The sequence below is a fragment of the Pholcus phalangioides genome, unplaced genomic scaffold (genome assembly GCF_987345545.1).
Source record: "Pholcus phalangioides strain wild (caught in Gottingen) unplaced genomic scaffold, Ppha-v1.0 ptg000008l_1, whole genome shotgun sequence".
Lineage (NCBI taxonomy): Eukaryota > Metazoa > Arthropoda > Arachnida > Araneae > Pholcidae > Pholcus > Pholcus phalangioides.
Genome location: NW_028301601.1, coordinates 50,123,471 through 50,141,471, shown reverse-complemented (window position 1 = coordinate 50,141,471; position 18,001 = coordinate 50,123,471). Strand labels below are relative to the sequence as shown.

At 34.6% G+C, this 18,001-nt stretch overlaps 1 protein-coding gene across 2 annotated transcripts in view; it reads right to left on the bottom strand.

Moving 5' to 3' along the window:
* LOC149084455 (endosome/lysosome-associated apoptosis and autophagy regulator family member 2-like) overlaps positions 1 to 18,001 on the bottom strand; it is a 59,255-nt gene that overhangs the window by 17,142 nt on the left and 24,112 nt on the right. For both annotated transcript variants that reach the window (XR_016192978.1, XM_089234857.1), the window contains exons 2-14: positions 14,274 to 14,397; positions 13,966 to 14,173; positions 12,718 to 12,865; positions 9,898 to 9,987; positions 8,503 to 8,617; positions 7,106 to 7,255; positions 6,677 to 6,946; positions 6,250 to 6,354; positions 3,145 to 3,362; positions 2,702 to 2,769; positions 1,939 to 2,127; positions 1,457 to 1,690; positions 97 to 226 (exon numbers count right to left, since the gene is read on the bottom strand). Coding sequence is in view for 1 of the 2 variants with exons in the window: in XM_089234857.1 (XP_089090983.1) it covers positions 97 to 226; positions 1,457 to 1,690; positions 1,939 to 2,127; positions 2,702 to 2,769; positions 3,145 to 3,362; positions 6,250 to 6,354; positions 6,677 to 6,946; positions 7,106 to 7,255; positions 8,503 to 8,617; positions 9,898 to 9,987; positions 12,718 to 12,865; positions 13,966 to 14,173; positions 14,274 to 14,397 (2,049 nt within the window). In the remaining variant the exon portion in view is untranslated. The remainder of the gene's footprint in view (positions 1 to 96; positions 227 to 1,456; positions 1,691 to 1,938; positions 2,128 to 2,701; positions 2,770 to 3,144; positions 3,363 to 6,249; positions 6,355 to 6,676; positions 6,947 to 7,105; positions 7,256 to 8,502; positions 8,618 to 9,897; positions 9,988 to 12,717; positions 12,866 to 13,965; positions 14,174 to 14,273; positions 14,398 to 18,001) is intronic.

The following is an 18,001-nucleotide window of genomic DNA, read 5'->3' as shown; positions in this document are numbered from 1 at the left end:
CAAAGTCATCATTCATAAGCATGGGGGGGGGGGGGGGGTTTATAATACCAAAAATATTTAGATGCTGCACCCTACGATAATGAGTGTATTACTTACATGGTAGGTCACATTATTCTTGCATACAGCTGCTGGTTTGCCATCTTCACCACAAAGAGAAATGTTGAACACATGAAAATACTGAGTTCCCTGAGCTGTAAAAAGTGGTGTTCCACGCACTTCAACATACCTGCCAAACAATATAACATTTATAAATACAAACACCATCATGAAAATCTTAGTCAATATATACATATTATTCATTCATTACTTTAAAATTTGAACTTTTTAAATTGAAGATATTCAATTTATATATTACAATTAATGTGGTAAGTCTGGTATTATGCATAATTACCGAACATTTTGATAAGTTTGATAAATTTCCCAAAATTTAATAACTTTTACGGATGATTATTCATGGCAGGCCTGTCTCAACAGCATCATGAGCCCCCGGGGCAAGTGTTTTTTTTTAAAACCCTATTTTGCAAATTCTAGAAAATTTCAACAGAATCTCATTTTTGTGAGGGCCCTCTTCTTCTGAGGTCCCAGGGTGGGTCCATGTGTTAAGATTGCACTGATTCATGGTACCCAAGCATTGTGTCATTGGTAAACATGATAAATTGTACTATCCAATATTCTATACATGATAATTCATACACATGTATTGCATCATTATATAGAGGTATTATCGTAAAATTCATTGTCATTATATCGGGGTCCAACTATATTCATCACACATTCTAAACTCATTTGGGATTCTTTTTATATTTATCAAATTCACCAATTACTCTAGGGCAGCGGTTCTCAACTGGTGCTCCACGGAGCCTTTGGGGCTCTGCAGCCGTTCGAGGAAAATAAAATTAATCAGTGAATTTGACATATATAAATTTGAAAAAAAAGAGGGACCAAAGGGCTCCATCATATTGATTATACACTAAAAAGGGGTTCTCGAGTCCAACAGGGCTCCATCATAGGAATTGCACACTGAAAAGGGCTCTGTGTGTCAAAAAAGGTCAAGAACTGTTGCTCTAGGGCATTATGCATAATCACAGATAAAGGCAATAAATTCCAAGAATTTATCAAATTTACCAATGACACTTGGTTATTATGCATATTCGCTGGTAAAAATTATGTTTTCAAACTTACCAAGATGATTGGTAAATATGTATAATAACCAGTTTATCACAGTTACCACAACATATACCTTTTTTTCTGCAAAAATTGTCTTCTTAGCTTAATTTTTCTTCTATCAGCAAAATATATTGAGTTATTGCATATAAAAGCACGAAGACAGAAAACGTTAAATAAATTAACTTTTCAAACTTGCTTTTTTTTGCCCAGTGTTAAACTTAATTAGCGCTTCTGAATAGTTTAAAAGTAGCTTCTAACATGCATCTACAGAAACAATATAAGCACTCACTTTGGAAGTGTTGTAAGGTCAAAGAAAGTTCCATCGAAAAGGAAGACCTTACAGTCACTGTAACAGTTCTGCCCATCTTCACTTCTCAGCCCTGGACCACAAGATTTACACAATTCTCGTTCATGTGGCTTTTCCTGCCAGAGGTATGAATTCACAGGACATGGTAGACACTCCAAACTTTCAGCATCTTTGAGATAATGCCCTGGTGGACAAGGAATGCAACGATACAAAAACCTGTACAGAAAATAAAATTGTGAATTTAGCCTTAATGCAATAAATTGGAATTTTAAATCAAAATAACACTCAAGTTAATATCACTTCAAAAAAATAACATATGAAAGCAATAAGTTTATTTACTTAACTGAAAGCATACACGCAGACATGATTACATTCAAAAAGATGCAATATTAGACTCACTAGATTATTTTGTTCTAGTAATATCAAAGCGCAATGATGTTCCAGATAATTTAATTGAAACTTACCCTTCTGCTTCAGTTCCCTGAGGACATGGTTCACAATCCGATGCACCTCCAGACATTGTATTCATTACACTGACCTCATATACGATAGCTACGTCATTCTGCACACTCTCAGCAGAAGCGTTTTCTCCAAACCCCAGTTTTTGGAAAGCCCAACTAAAAGTATAACTGTCGTTTTGGGTGACGGCATAGCTAAAAAAACCAAAGGAAAGTTACTTATTTTAAAAAAAACATCAATTTCTTGAAAAATTTATTTTCTTTATCTTTAGAGCCTGTGAATAATGCACCAACCAGTAGCGTGCCCAGAATTTTCCTGAGGAGGAGGGGGTTTACATTTTATCTGTAAAAATATGCTATAATCTCAGCTCTGGGGATAGTGTGTTTAACAATAAAACCCCCATCCCCTATGCATACGCCAATAGTGCCAACAAAAGCTTAAGTTATGCAGTTATTATTACTATGAACAGCTTATTCAGCCTAACTTCTTACCCCCATCACTGTTGTATTTTGAACCACTGAGTTGAGTTCTCATTTATGTTTTCCCTATGGCATGACCCTCTATAAGGGTGGGACTGACAGGATTCCAGCCCGAGGCCCAGGGCGATTCTTATCATTTTTGGTTTTTTCACCCTATAAATTAACTACAGAGGGGCCCATGAAAAGACCCAGTGAAAGGCAACTGCTCCAGGATTTGAAGGCCATGCCTTGAGGATACGTTTTCAAAAGATGTGGAATGTGAAAAAAAAAATTCCATCACAAAACTCACCTGAAATGTTGCTTTGGTTGGCGTCCGCTCCAGCTTTCAATTTCCTCAAATGGATGTCGGTTTGAACCCTAAAAACACAGAAATTTTCATTCAGAAAAAAGGAACTATTATTTCATACAGCATATCAAGTAATTTTCAACACTGAAATTTATAAGTACTGTATCTATCATTAACCCTATGTGGTCCAAAGGTATTTTCAGCACTTTGTTGGTACAATTCAGACTTTATATCACCTCCCAGCAATGTGGAGAAGGCTCATGGATGATAGCAATTGCATTTTTTGCATAAGTTCTGAAAAGAAGCCAAATTCACCAGGGGGCCTTCCTGTGACTGTAAGGTATTATTATAGCAATGAAGTACCAGTTTTCCTGATGTTGATTCCACATTCTATATGGAACTGCGAAAAGTTAATGCAAATGCATTTCAATATCTGAATAACTTACAATAGTGAAAACAAAGTTGCATCCATAGGAGCACTGCAATTCGAATGTGAAGCTGACACGACCAATCTCAGCTGGTTGTCCATTGATGAGACGTTCTTTGGCTCGGAAACCAGGAACATCTAAAGACAAGACCAAGTATGCTTCTAGACTCTCACCAGAAGTTGTTCTAACATTCTCACCAGCAACCTGCCATACATCATTGGTCATGCAACCACCTTCTGTTGAGCATTTAAAAGGAAAAATTGTTAAATCCTACACAAAAAAGAGCATGGGAATCACTTATGAAGGAAAAAAGATTCGCAATATATATACACATATTTACAAAAAAAAACAAAGCTCTTTAAACAGGTTTTATGAAAAATTCATTTAGTGAATTGTCCATTGCAATGAAAACGTTTTAGAAAAAAATCAAGAATTTGACTTTCTGTTCACAAATCAGAAATTACAAAAAAATCTGCATGATCATGTAAAATTTAAGTCATGTTAATGCATGAACCCACCCATAGTCTCGGGACCTCAACTGAAGAGAGAGGACCTTGTGATAAGATCTGCATTTCTTGTCAGGATAGAGGGCCTCAAAAGAATTTGACGAAGAGCCTCATGATGCTCTTAAGACAGTATGGTAAAATGCAATTGAGTTGAAATATATGTAAATAAACCCCATGTTAGTGCCAAAAATAACATTTTTTTACTAGAAGAGGAAGAAAAAAAAACCTTACGAGTTTTTTAGCATTTTCAATCTTTCCTGCCAAAGAGTTTAAAGGTCGTATAAGAACAAAGCTAAGGACATAGATCACTTTTCTCTGGTGAAACAGTAATGCTAGTGAAACATTCACTTCTCTCAAAAGGCACTTACAGCACAAATAAAACTTTTCAGTTATTAAAAACTAAATAATCATGAGTACATTCAGTATTTACAGTTCTATTCAGTATTTACAGTTCCATTCAGTATTTACAGTTCCATTCAGCATGGAACTTGCTCTCTTCTCAACTAAAAAAACTAGATTTTGGATACTTGGGCACTAACACAATTTATCCATTTTATCTCTTCAATTCATCATCTTTGTATTGATTTCATAGCTTTCAAAAAATATGAACGAGAGAAATGTTAAATATCCATAAGTCAGGAATAGAAAGTCCTATAAGCTATCAGTACATAATGATCAAGGATTTAAGAGTTTATACAAGATCCAATGATCAAGCACAGAATAGATATGTGGAATCATGCTTGGACAATTTACAGTTTATTTCATGAGAAAAAAATTAAAAAAGACTTAATTCAAAATCTAATTTTAAATCTACAGCAAAGGATCAAGTCTCTTTTATGATTATTTTTTCCCCTAGCTGCAAAAATTTCTTCCAGTCATCGAGTACTTTTTACTAGGTTATGGTTGTTTTGTTGTCTCAATACTACAACTTGATAACTCGAAAATTTATGATTTCTGAGCGAGTACAAAAAATGCTTGAATTCAATTTTAGCATATCAAATCTCTTCGATATGCTAAAATTAGGAAATCTGTAACACAAGTCTAAGCAAAGTTATTTTTGTTTATTTCTATGTATTATAATGCTAAACATACACTTCACACATTCAGTGTTTAAATATGTTTTTTCTCAAAACATCTAAAATTGAGTTTGAGTTGTAGTATTGACACAACAATTTGTAAAAACAGATTGGCCCACATGCATAAATATACAGGGATTGAGCAATGGTCTGAGAAAGTTACCTATTCAACTTGGAGGGGGGAATCCCCCCCCCGAATCTGCACCTGCCCCTAAGATGTAATCACAATTTTGGACAAAACCTAGGAAGTGATTCCCTTAGACCATAGTTTCCCAACCTTTTTTGTCCCAACGCCCCCTTCTTCAGAAATTTTTTTCTCCCACCACCCCCCAACGCAATCTAACCCATAGAACCCTATGCTATACCCGTAGCTTCTACCGCCCCCCAGGGGGCGTTAACGCCCACGTTGGGAATCACTGCCCTAAACAATGTTCCAGAAGTTTTATGCACTCAATTTCGAAGTAGGTCCTGAAAGCCTTGGGCAAGGAGTCTTCAACCCATGTCCCATGGTTCCCCCAACTGCCTATCGACGATATTTTAGTGGCCTTCCAAAACACTTTGATTAGTTAAAAATAAAATCAGCATTCCACTGTCTGAAACTGATTGGAACTCTCATTCATTTCCAACTTTCCTTCCATTGTGCGAAGGATCGGTAGATCTACAGTAAAATCAAATCCTGACATAAATTCTTACTGACCAAGTTTCAACTTTAATAAGAGATTAATTTTTTAAACAGCATCAGGAAACTTTTTGGCAATATTGATTGAAGAGTCAAATTCGAATAAACTTGTTGAGGAATCCCTATTTCAAGTTAAAAGTTGGGTTTTTTAATATCGGACTGACTAGTCCTAGGCATTCGAGAAAAATCCTCAGTGCTAATAATCTGCGATTGTTAATTTGTGAGACAGTTTCGATTTTTTTTTAAATTAAATTGATGAATGTAGCTGAAATCAACCCTAATAATTTAATTTGTCTTTCAAGGTGGGTGCCATACATTGTGATTCATCCCTCAAAGCCTGCAGAGCTTCACAAATTAATTGATGTGGCCCTTGAATGTAAAAGGTTTGAGAACCCTATCTTAGACAGTATTTCAACCCAATTGTCAATACAAAGAGACTTTTATCTATCACTTTAAAGTGATAAACAATTGATGACTATGGATGGAAATAATGGTGTCAAAGACACAATTACACAAACAAAACAAAAACCTAAATCAAATTTATGAACTCTTATTCGCTAATAGTTTGATTAAGGTTTGGTGGCTTCCAAAAATTCAATGTAATAAATCAATATCAGAAAGCAAAAACTTCTGATCTATTGTAAGGTTAGTATTTATAACCTATAGAGTAGCTTTTCCTATTTCGAGCATGGTCCACATCATCTGTTGTAATTTTACTATGTGAGAATGAAAAAGATAAACACACAAGAACAAAATAACACACACAATTACTCATTTATTATATTATTGTAATTATTACAATATTATTGACATGTTGGAATGTATCTAATCATGCAGTCTGAAGAGGAAAATTATCACTGACCTTCCAAGCTCATACATCTCGCATACATTCCAGGAGGAAACTCTGGCCACCAACGGAAGAAAAGACCATAATTTGGGGCTGTAGAGGGGGGACATGGTGCACAAGCTAGAAAATAAAATTTTCATTTCATTGTTATTGTTTACAAGGTATTGAATTGTAACAGAAACCATATGGAAACCCTAAATAATTAGAATGCTCTAAAATTATGCATGGAAGGAATAAAAATTTCATGAAACAAAAAGTTACAAATGAGAATATAATTATTAAATTCAATATAATATTATTCATATTATAAGAATAATATGATGAACATAATATATATAAATATTGATAAATATAATTATTCATCAAGTATAATATCAAATAATTGACTTTAATTGTATAATACTTGACTTTATAATTGTATAATATCAAATAAACTACTCACACTGGGCACCATCAGAAAAGTGATCTTTCGGACAAAACTCACACATGGATTTATTCGAGTACTCCATACCAGGATTGCACGGAGGACATGGAACAGTTTCAGATATTGCTGGGATGATAACTGCACCTGGGACATCATCTCTGCAGATCTTTGGTTCCGTCCATTTGTATAGTGTTCGGGTTAGCTTCATGCTGTCGCATGGAGTATGGAGCTGATAATAATCTCGAGAACTGCATGGACGTCTTTTCAAACACTTTTCTGAACCTCTGGCTGGAAAACAACAGTAAAAAAATTCTGATGCCATGGTAAAGTATACACTGTGCACACAGATTGGATAAAATCATTTAAGAAATATTTTTATACAGTACAGCATATACCATCATAAATCTATTTTATCATATATTTTTTTGCATTCAAACTCCAACTTACGTGCATATTCAGACACTGGATCACAAGCAGTGCATTCAGAAGCTCCTATGTGAGAATATGTATTTTCTGGACAGGCTGTACACAATTTGGAACCTGAACTACTGTAAGTGCCTGCTTCACATGGAGTACATTCAGAGGTGTAAGCAACTCCTGTAAAATATTATTTGACAATATATTACACATGCCGTACATTTGTAAGACAATGTTCATAAAAAATTGGGGTTTTTTTGCATGTGACTGAATATTTATCAAGAGATGTTTCAAGGTACATTCCATCTGTCATGCTGCTGTGGTGTTCAGTTCGAGCGGTTGCAGTTCTCCCCCTCCCCCCCCCCCCACGAACAAGGACCCTAGGCTGGGATAGCAAGCCCCTAAATGAGACTTTTCATGGGCCCTTCTATAGTGAATTTATAGCATGAAAAAACTAAAAAATAATGGTGATTGTCCCGAGCCCTGTCAGCCCCACCCTTGTGGGGTGGAGGAGACATGGTCATAGTGACGAACTTACGTAGCAAGGACCTGGGTTTGAACCCAGGGCCGTCTTAAGAGCATCATGGGCCAAGTGACTTTTCTAAGGCCCCACCTGGTTAATTCTAGAAAATTTCAACCAGATCTAATTTTTGTGCGGCCCTTTTTCTCTTGAGGTGCCCTGGTGGGCCCATGCGTTAAGATGGCACTGTTCGAACCCCACCAGCACTACAGTGGTAGTCAGCTGAAGTTGGTTTTCTGTGGTTCCCAACTTTGAGGTATGAATGCAAGCCGATCACATTCATACAGCTATGTATACACTGTTCCAGACTCTACCATGAAGCTGGGGATGAAACACCTTGGCAACGGGATAAGTCTGGAGACAGTCCAGACTGGTCAGGGTCCTGCATTCATTCTATCAGCCCATCTGTGAAAAGAAATTTGGCCTCTCTCTTGAGAAAAAATATTACCTTTTTTTAGGAATAGGCTGAGTGATTTTGTTCTTGATAAATCTTCAAAATTTACCGATATTTTTAAAATGTTCTTCAATAAATCTTAATGTACTGTCTGAAGAAACTTTGTAATTGCAGCTGAGGAATATTTAAACGTGCTTTCTGAGTGCTGCTGATTCCCCAGACAATTCTTCCATTCAGTTTACATCACTGAAACAATGAAGTTCAATGGCGAGTCATGTCACACCGGTATTAATGAAGTATAAAAATTTTATTAATGAATATAGGAGCTGTTCTATGCTAAATCAAGCAATGGAAATGTTTAATATCATGTCTCATGGGTGCAACATTTAATGTGTGCGTGTGTACATAGTGTACATATAAAATTCATATACCATTCATATCAAAATTACACTCTACAAAAAACCATTCATTCAATTTATTAGAAATTTTCTAGCAAAAAAAAAAAACACCCACCGCTAATTTCTATATTCTTTATACGAACAGGTTTTGGCTTCCTTCCTTTTGAATCCAGAAAGCTCACTCCAACTGTTCTCCAAACGAGGACATTCAGGCCAGCTTTCAGTTGAACCTTGTAAAAACAAATGCAATATGAAAAAGTGTTAAAAGAGAAAAAAGAAAAACCTGATGGAATGAAATTTTTTAAGTCATGTTTGAATCTACAGATACACTGTCTGTACAGAAAGAATCCAGACTGGAACCGTAAAGAAAAGAAGAAAGAATGAGTTAGTCTTTGACATAGGACCCTCTCCAGGCAATACACGTTTTGGAGCATTCACAGAGTTTGACGAAGGATTAATTTCTAAATCAACCTTCGTTTAGAAATGAATTTTTGCCTCTTTGAAGGCAAAAAATTCTCAAGGAGGGAAAAGAAATATTTTTCCACAGAATGTGAACAAAATAAAAAATTAGAAGTCCAAATCAGTTTTTCAACCCAAGGTCTGTACTTTGAAAGGGGGGTTCATCATTTTCATTTACCACCATTTCACATTGGCATATGCAATTCCAGAAAATATGTGTTTCCTTAATACCTTGGGCGGAGAAAAAAGCCATCTATCTCTATATGTTTGTTTCTGCTGTTCATTTGTTGATTGATGTGTTCTCCCCATACCTTTGGGTACAGTTACTTCTTGTAATTTTTCTGTTTGGGAAACCTGAAAATAAGGAGGGGGCCTTGTTTAACTAAAAAACCAATTAGATACCTTATGAAAACTCAATTTGCGGACTACGAAACGAAAGCCAGATAGATATGAATGATTTCTGAAAATCTTTGAATGAGAGATGCTTGAGAAAGCTAAATCAAAATGTTTCAAGTGAGAGGAAGAAAGTAATTTTAGACAATTTCACAGCTCATTCACAAATAACAGATCTTCCAACAATCAAAGTATGCTTTTCTACTTAATTCAGGATTATTCTCAGTACGAAAACTTTTCATAGAAAATTGCAAATCAAAACATTTTATGAATTTGTACAAAATGAAATAAGAACAGTTCAACAATATAGTCATAATATACCATATTTTTAAAGTGTATAATGAATCCCCCGATTATTTGGGCTTGAAATTTGGAAAAAGAAGTTGAAAGGATATATCTAAAAAAACCCCTATTTTTTGGACCCATTTTTTTGGCAAAAGGGGGTTATGCACGTTAAAATATGGTACATGCATAAGCGATTTTCAAAATTTTTTAGAGGAAATAAAACCTTGCTAACTTGACATCCGCTTAGGTTGACATGTTTTTCAATCTCCTTGGAGTGTCAAGTTGTCAAGATTCCACTCTATTGTTTTTTTTCAAGATGACAATATCAAGAAAAAAATAGCATCTATAAACAAATAAAAAGAAGGAATCATACTTTCGATGTCCTCCATTTTGCTTCTTCTGTCGTTCTAGGCCACTTATATTTTTCTACATCTTCTATTGACTGGCATTGATCATTCTGGGCCTGCATGTGAATGATAAGTTTTTGTACTATATTTTTCTTATTGCAGATACTAGTCAAAAAATATTAACGGTAAAACCTGTCTTATTTAGACAAGCTGAGAAAATGTCGGACAATTTAGAAAAAATCTAGTTAAATGAGAGATTGAAAACAGTGAAGGTTAATTAAGCATACATACTTGGGACCATCTTAAAAAGGGACAAAGGGGAAAATTGAGAACAAACTTATAATGCATTAGGAGGGGATGAGATTACACGAAAATGCTGAAACAAAAATATGACCACACTGAATCTACATAAAAAATTCGCGAGAATTCAGAATTAATGAAGGATATTATTTCAGAATTGATTTTTATAATTTTTAAAATCATTTTTTACAATTTCTGAAATTATTGTTTCCATTAGTTCTGAATTTTCAATAACTCAAAAATTACATACATCTTAGTTTTTATAATTTTCAATGTAATTTCTTTCATTGAGAAATAATTTTAGAATATATCGAAATCAAGAATTAAAGAAACAATTTTAAAATAAATGAAAATGATAATTTCAGAAAAAATAAAAATTCAAAACTAGCATAAAAGAAATTTTTAATCCATGAAAAAATTCAAAATTAATGTAATGTGGGGCCCTGTTTGATTGAAAAGCCCATTAGCTCACTCATTAAAATAAGATATCAAATAAGATTTTATTTAATCCTATTAAATCCCATAGTGCTTCATACAAACATACTGGTGAATCACACAAATATTATTTGAAGATTTGACCAAAAAATTACATCAACAAATAGGAAGACAGCATTTTATGGAGCCAATAAGAACTTGTGCGCTACAAACTACTATAAATACAGTAGAACTTGGTTAATTTGAATTTTGAATAATTCAAAATCCCCTTGTGTATTATATCAAATGTTATGTTAAAATTTGTTTACCTTGAATTTTTTCAAATGTTTTGGATAACTCAAAGTTGGAGGAAAATATCCTGGTTTTTGTATGAGTAAATTTAGTTTGAAAAATTCTACCAAAAGTCAGGGCCTGTTTCTCAAATGTTCGGGTTCTGGGTAAATATTAATTTTGATGCAGAGTCATTTGCAGGTGAAGGGGACACGTGAGTAGTGCTGTCTTAATGCATGGGCTATGGGTGAAATTCCAAAGGTAGCAATTTTGAGGCCCTGAAAATTTGTAAGCCCTGGGCACATGCCCTGTTTGCCCAGGGGTGAAACAGACGTTGCCAGAAGACAGACTTTGTTTTTCTCGACCAAGTGGTTAAAAAATCTTTAAAGAAAAATCAAAGTTTTGAAAATTACGTTTTTCTCCAATCTTTCTGATAAATTAATGCCCGTTTTAACTTTGTGCAGATGGAGTGCATCAAGAATATGTACCACTTGATACCTTCTCCTCCTCCTAATCAGATCATGACCCACCACTCTGTCTCAATGAAGAGATAAGCAGGTGATCAAAGAAGACCAGGGCCATGCTGGAAGCCACCGTTTGATACCAATTATGTTATTCAACCTATGGATCAAAAGGTGCACTATTCAAAAAATCTGAATTTTTTTCTTATTGTCATTAAGAGTATGGAACGTATCCAGGAGTACAAATTGTAATATGTTAATGAAAATATATTTCCATGGTAGCATAAGAATGATAAGCAAAATTTGGAAAATGGTTTCATAACGAATGATCAGAAGCTGTTCCCACAAATCACGCTTTGATCATGGTAAAGAGATTCTGCCGTGGTGCAGATTCCAGAACAGTAGAAGGATGTAGCAGCTAAGACCATTTATTATAATTATAAATTATTAAAATTTGGGAAACAGTTTTGTAACAGATGATAAAACTTTAATAATTGATAATCATCAAAATTCACATAGGATAATAATTAAGTTGCAATTTGTAGTCATTTTGCAAATTCTGGAAAATTAATTGAATAATTCAAACTTTTCTCTCAGTGACTTTTTGGACTTCGAATTAACCAAGTTTGACTGCACTGTAATGCTATAATAAAATCAATTGCAATCAAGTGAAGCATAACTGTTTTCTAGGAAGACTTGGGAAATATCTTGGACAAGGTTACCAGATGCCACGGCCGTAACTAGGCTGGGGCAACTGAGGCACTGCCCCTTAGCTGAACGGGACTCCACAAAAGTTTATACTTGTTTTGCATAATACTAACCCTTTCAAGAGGGGGTCCCAAAAAAAAAGTTCCTAATTTTCAGAGTTACAAATTTCTCTTTCTTTCCCCTTCCAGCAAAAAAAAACCAAACAGTGTGTGTTGTTTGTTGGTACAGAGGCTCCATCTGTTGTGAAAATTTGTAAGTGACACTGCCAAAAGTAAGCAGCATGCATTCTCATTTCTAAGTTTCAGATTCTGGTAACCCAGGTCAAAGAATAAAAAAAATAATAATAGCACAGTTCTGTTTTGATTAGGGAAAACTATTAGGGTTTTCAAGTATAGTGATGCTATCTATTATGAACAGAGATGAATGAGCTTTTTCTAAGGTGGCACAGGCTAGCCTCCTTATTTTGGAGTTTTCGAGTTTGTAAAAGAAACTTATTTTCAAATTTTGGGCCATTTCTGGAACCAATTAAACAATTTTTCATGGAAACCTACCTATGAAAAATTATGTTTCAAAATACGAATGATTCCAGAACAAATTATCTTCGTTAGCAGAGGTATCATTGTATATAGAAGTAAAATGGTAATAGACAAAAGCATAAAGTAGTGGACTCACCTCAAAATTGAATATGATGGAAGGATCTGTGTACTGGTAAGTATATAGTAAGGCTCCTGGTTTCACCAGTTTCACTGAATAAGTTAAAGTTGCTGCACATGGGCCTCCATGGGAGGCAATAAAAGACCTCTGAGCTTTCCAGCCATACCTGTGAGAGAAGCCGGCATACATCACTATTAATCTTGAAAATGTTCAGATAAAAATACAATCAGATATTTGAGATTATTACGTTGCGTAAAAGAACCTTTTTTTCTTAAATTGCCATTAAATGGACTGATGTAAAAGGAAGTAACAACGCCACCATTACTACTTATAAATTGGCCATTAACTATCAGTTTACAGATACATATTCTGACATGAAAAGGTTTGTTAGTAGGCCAACACTCAGACCTTAATGTAACGTTTATCACTTTCGATGCCAACCTGCTTATATCATCAGTTTTTGAAAAGCTATCAGCATAATAGAGCTGACACCTTATTTAATCTCCCTGCTTATGAATTCATTTTTATTTTGTCTCAGAAAATGACATCATACTCCAGTCACTCTTTTGGCTAGTTTAAAAAACATTTAAAACAGTCCTTAAATAAAAATTTGCATGTGTATGTCATCACCATCAGTTGTATTTGTGGCCTCCCTAATCCTTGAGCATGGTCGCCCTAGGGCCAGGGACCACTGTTGGGCTGTACAACACTACTAAGTAAGAGGTGCCAAATAAAATGTAAAAAAAATGAAAAATTTGAAAAAAATGTTTTGTCTAAAATTTAAACAATGAATGTATTGAATGGAATAATTTGCAAAGAAAAGTGTAATTTTTTTTTGCATACACATGTCATATACAATTTCATGAGTTTTTCAAGTAATTTTACTGATGTGACTCATAGGCCTGTGCTAGGTGGTGCTGAAAATGTGTTTTGCACATGCAGGAATTTTGTGTAAAGTGGGAAAGTCTCCGCCTATGCCAGGATTTGTAACAAATCCCTTATACTGGTTTTATAGTAAATTTGAATGAAACATTTCAGGGTTGGTTAGGCTAAAGTCCTGTCAGACTCTTCCCTTGAAGAGGCCATAAGAATATGAAATTCATAAAATTTGAAAAATTAAGATGTACATAAATTCAGTTTTCAAATGTTATCAAGGTGTTATAAATCTAGTATATGCAGATGTTTATAATCAGAAACTTAATAATAATCAGGGTTTAACATATCAATATTAAGTCAATCTGAAACATTGATGAATTGAACGCTTACTCAGAGCAGTTAGATGATATATCACCAAAGGCATTGTGTAATATCCTAAAGTTTGTCTCAAAGGATTCCAATGAGGTATGGAAGCCCGCAGGAAAGTGGTCCCAGGTATCAAATTTGATTCCTCCCCCAAGACTGTAGGTGCCTGGTGGGCAAGATACACATTCCAGGGTGGACCTATTGAAATAAGTCCCTGCATCACATGATGTTCCTGAAAAAAAAAAAATTTAATTCTGTCAAAGCAAAACTGCCAAATGATCAACTATATTTAACACCATATATAACAAGTGGAATTCCTCAATCTCACTTACTGCAGTCATTTACACGTGTTGGAGGATTTGGTATTCCACCAATGCAAGTCAAAGGCTTTGGAACTGATACTCTCCAGCGTCCGCCGTCTTTGTCACATTCAGTGAATTCATAATGGTAATCTTTCTGGTAAGAGAGAAGAAAAAAATGATAGTTATTGCTCATAAATTCAATAGTAGCCATTCAAATAAATTCAAATGCAATTTCTGTAAATGCAAAATCACTGATGAAGACAATAATTCAAATCCCTCAAAATAATAGGTATTGTTTGTAAATACAATAGAGATAAATGCAAATATAATTTACATAAATATAATATAATAATAATGTGATCCTCACGTATTCCCAAGGGATCAGCATGATCCGTCCAGGGAATTTGTTAGTGTTAGTAAACATCCATGCCCGAACCGGGATTCAAATCCAGACCTGCACAGTGAGAAGCTAGTTCCCTAACCACTCGACTGCCAGGCAGTGGTTACACTGCAATTGTAATTTAAATAAATGCAAATGCAAAATTTAATTTATAAGGAAAATTAATAATATAAGGAAATTTAATTTCTATACTTAGCAAATTTTTGAATCCTCTCAATGCAATTTTTGTAAATGATAAATTTAATTGTCATATATGACAATTTTAATTTTTATAAACAAAAACCATAATTTCTATAAAATAAATTTAATTTCTATAAATGGGATTTCTACAAATGACAAATTTATTTCCATAAATACAATGTCACTGATGAGACAAATAATACTTCAAAATCCTTGCAAAATTGATCATGATTATTGTTCATACATATAGTAGCGATTCCAATAAATCCAGATGCAATTTCTATAAATGCATAATAACTGAGGATAGTTTTGATCAACTAATGAGATGATAAATTGGATTTCTATAAATGCAAAGTCAATAATAAGGCTGATGCTTCAAACCGTCAAAACAGTAATTCTTATCATTTTATTAGCAATAAAATAAATTGGTTATAGCATTATAATGATGTCAATAAATAAAAATTGATTTATGAACAATAAATAATTCATGAGAAATAATTTATTTAAATTCAATTTATTATATCATAATGAACAATAAATTTCATTGATTTATTTATTTATCATTATGAAATGATAAATAAAAATTGATTTTTTTACAATAAGCAATCGATTTATCAACAATGAATAATTAATTTATCAATAATAAATAGCAGATTCTTGAACAATGAAATCAACTGATTGTAACAATATGAATAATAAATACATACTGATTTATAAACATCTATTTATTGATTTTATGAGCAATTATCTATTGTATTTATGAACAATAATCATTATAATTTCGAAAAGTTGGGACCACCATCCTCATCTCAATATGGCTTAACATTTATAGAAATTACCTATTTTTGGAAATATGAGCTGGATGAACAATTAAAAGTGAATTTATAGTTTGATCTATCATGTCACAAAATTCATAGCTAGAAACATAGGATAATATTTTTAGGACCTTCCTATTTGCTGGCTTGAATAATTGAATAATATCACGGCTTGAAATGACACTCACCAATTTCTATCCTAGACAAAGCAAGAGCTGCGGCTGCTATAACCTAACCACATTCGCAACCAAAACAGAACTGTGTTTTCATCACGCTGTCCTTACAACATCTTTTCTATAAAAGGATGAGGGAGAGGAAGCTCTAGGGTTACCACACGTAACTATGCAGCCTCTCTCTTTCCGTTTCCCTCTTCTTCTTTTTTTTTCAAGCCAAAAAAAGAGGAGGAGGAAGTGATATAGATGAAGTTTCCGCCAAGGGAACGTTTTTTTTTTGTTATATAAAACAACGAAAAAAAAGGCCTCTTTGTCAAAGCTTTGCGGAAAAAAAAATTTCACAAGCACATTTCCATACATTTTCTTAGAAAAAAATTAATGATTTTATTTAGTTTCAATAACGGGAAACCCATGGCCCCCACATCCTGAAGCAGGGCCCCTAGGCTGGGATCTTTTACGGGCCCCCTGACCAGACTTTCACAGGGCCCCCTTTATGATGAATTTATAGTCTCGGCCAATCAATATTGAATAAATAAATAAATAGCGTGAAAAAACAAAAAAATGATTGAAATCCTCCGGGGCCCCAGGGTTGGAGTCTTGTCAGCCTACCTCTTGTGGGGGGGGGGGGGCATGGGGAAACCAGCAGCCGGGGCCGGGATGCCGATGGCATTTGCATTTTTATGCATTTTTCTGCTTTCTTTTTCACCGTTTAGGGCATTTTTTTTTTTTAGTTTTGGGCATTTTTTGGCATTTTCACGATATTTATTCACTTTTAAATTTTTTGACAATAGGGAAACGATTGAAAAAATTATTTACATACTGATTGAATTGAGCACTTATGAAAAAATATGCTTGAATTTCTTGTAAATAAAGTAAAAGAAACCTTTTTGGCTTTCCGACCAAACGTATACTCAGGATTTCCTCGGGGAAGCGGGGGGGGGGAGTCATTTTTCATTTTTTACGTAAACAAGTTTTCAGCCGTTACCAGTTTAGAATGTTTCATATCTTCAAAAAGGGGCGTTTGATGACGTAAGCAACCTTCAAACCCCCTTCCCCCCCCCCCCGATGCTGACGTAATACTTGAATAACCCCCACATCTAGCAACAGGGCTTTCCGATCAGATTCTTCACGGGATTCTCAATAGTGAATTTCTTGTGAAAAAAAACCAAAAATGATAAGAATCGTCTCAGGTTTCAAGCTGGAGCCTTGTCAGCCATTGGCGTACGCAAAGGGGGGGGGGTGGTGATTTAGAACCCCCGAAAATAAGTGTTGGTCAGACCTACCCTTATGGGAAGACATAACGCCAGTGTTCCTTACCGATTTATGATTTATAACTCATTCATTAGAAACATTGTTATTTTTGATGAAATGTGAACGAAAGAGAAAAAAACGAGAAAAAAATTCACATATGATTTGATGTTTTTGATTCATTACTTCCAATTCATTTTCTAAATTTAATTTTTATAAATTGACAATATAATTTCAATAAGTGAACAATTTACCACATCATAAATATCAAAAATCGTGTACATGTATAATTTATATCTTTTTGATACGTCATCTACTTTTTGATTCGACATGCGACCGCAGGGCTCCCACATACGGCAGTAAGGCTCCTGGGCTCGGATCTTTGGTGAGCCACTGGGGCAGACTTTTCACTGCCCCCTCTCAATAGTGAATATATATATATATAGTGTCATCACTAGATCTTCACTCCAATTTAAGGTTTGTTCTGAAACACAGCCCACGGCAACCTATCACAGATATTGTGATAGGCGTGGATTCAGGGCAACATGTCGGGAGGGGTGACTAGTTGCGTAAATTTGTAAGATCGTCCCGTATTTTACGGGACAGACCAATTTTCCTTCATATTTACAGGCTCTTGGTAAGGCGATCGCCACCTCTGGTTCCTCACCTGTCGCGGAAAAAGGTCCACTTAACGAATTCTCTGAAAGCCACACTAGTGCAAAATAAATAGTTGAACCACAAAATGCGTGGCAATTCACTCAAGTTTTCTTCGATTCTCACCGAAAATGGCACGGTTAGGAAATTCTTTTTACACTTCCGTTGTTTTTACACAAAACTTCCGATTTCCTTCTGGTTTGGCCAACCAACGAAGGAAATGTGTACATCACAAGAAAGTACGCATACTTCTCTCTATAGACTTCAAGCTTTTTTTATTTCATTTTC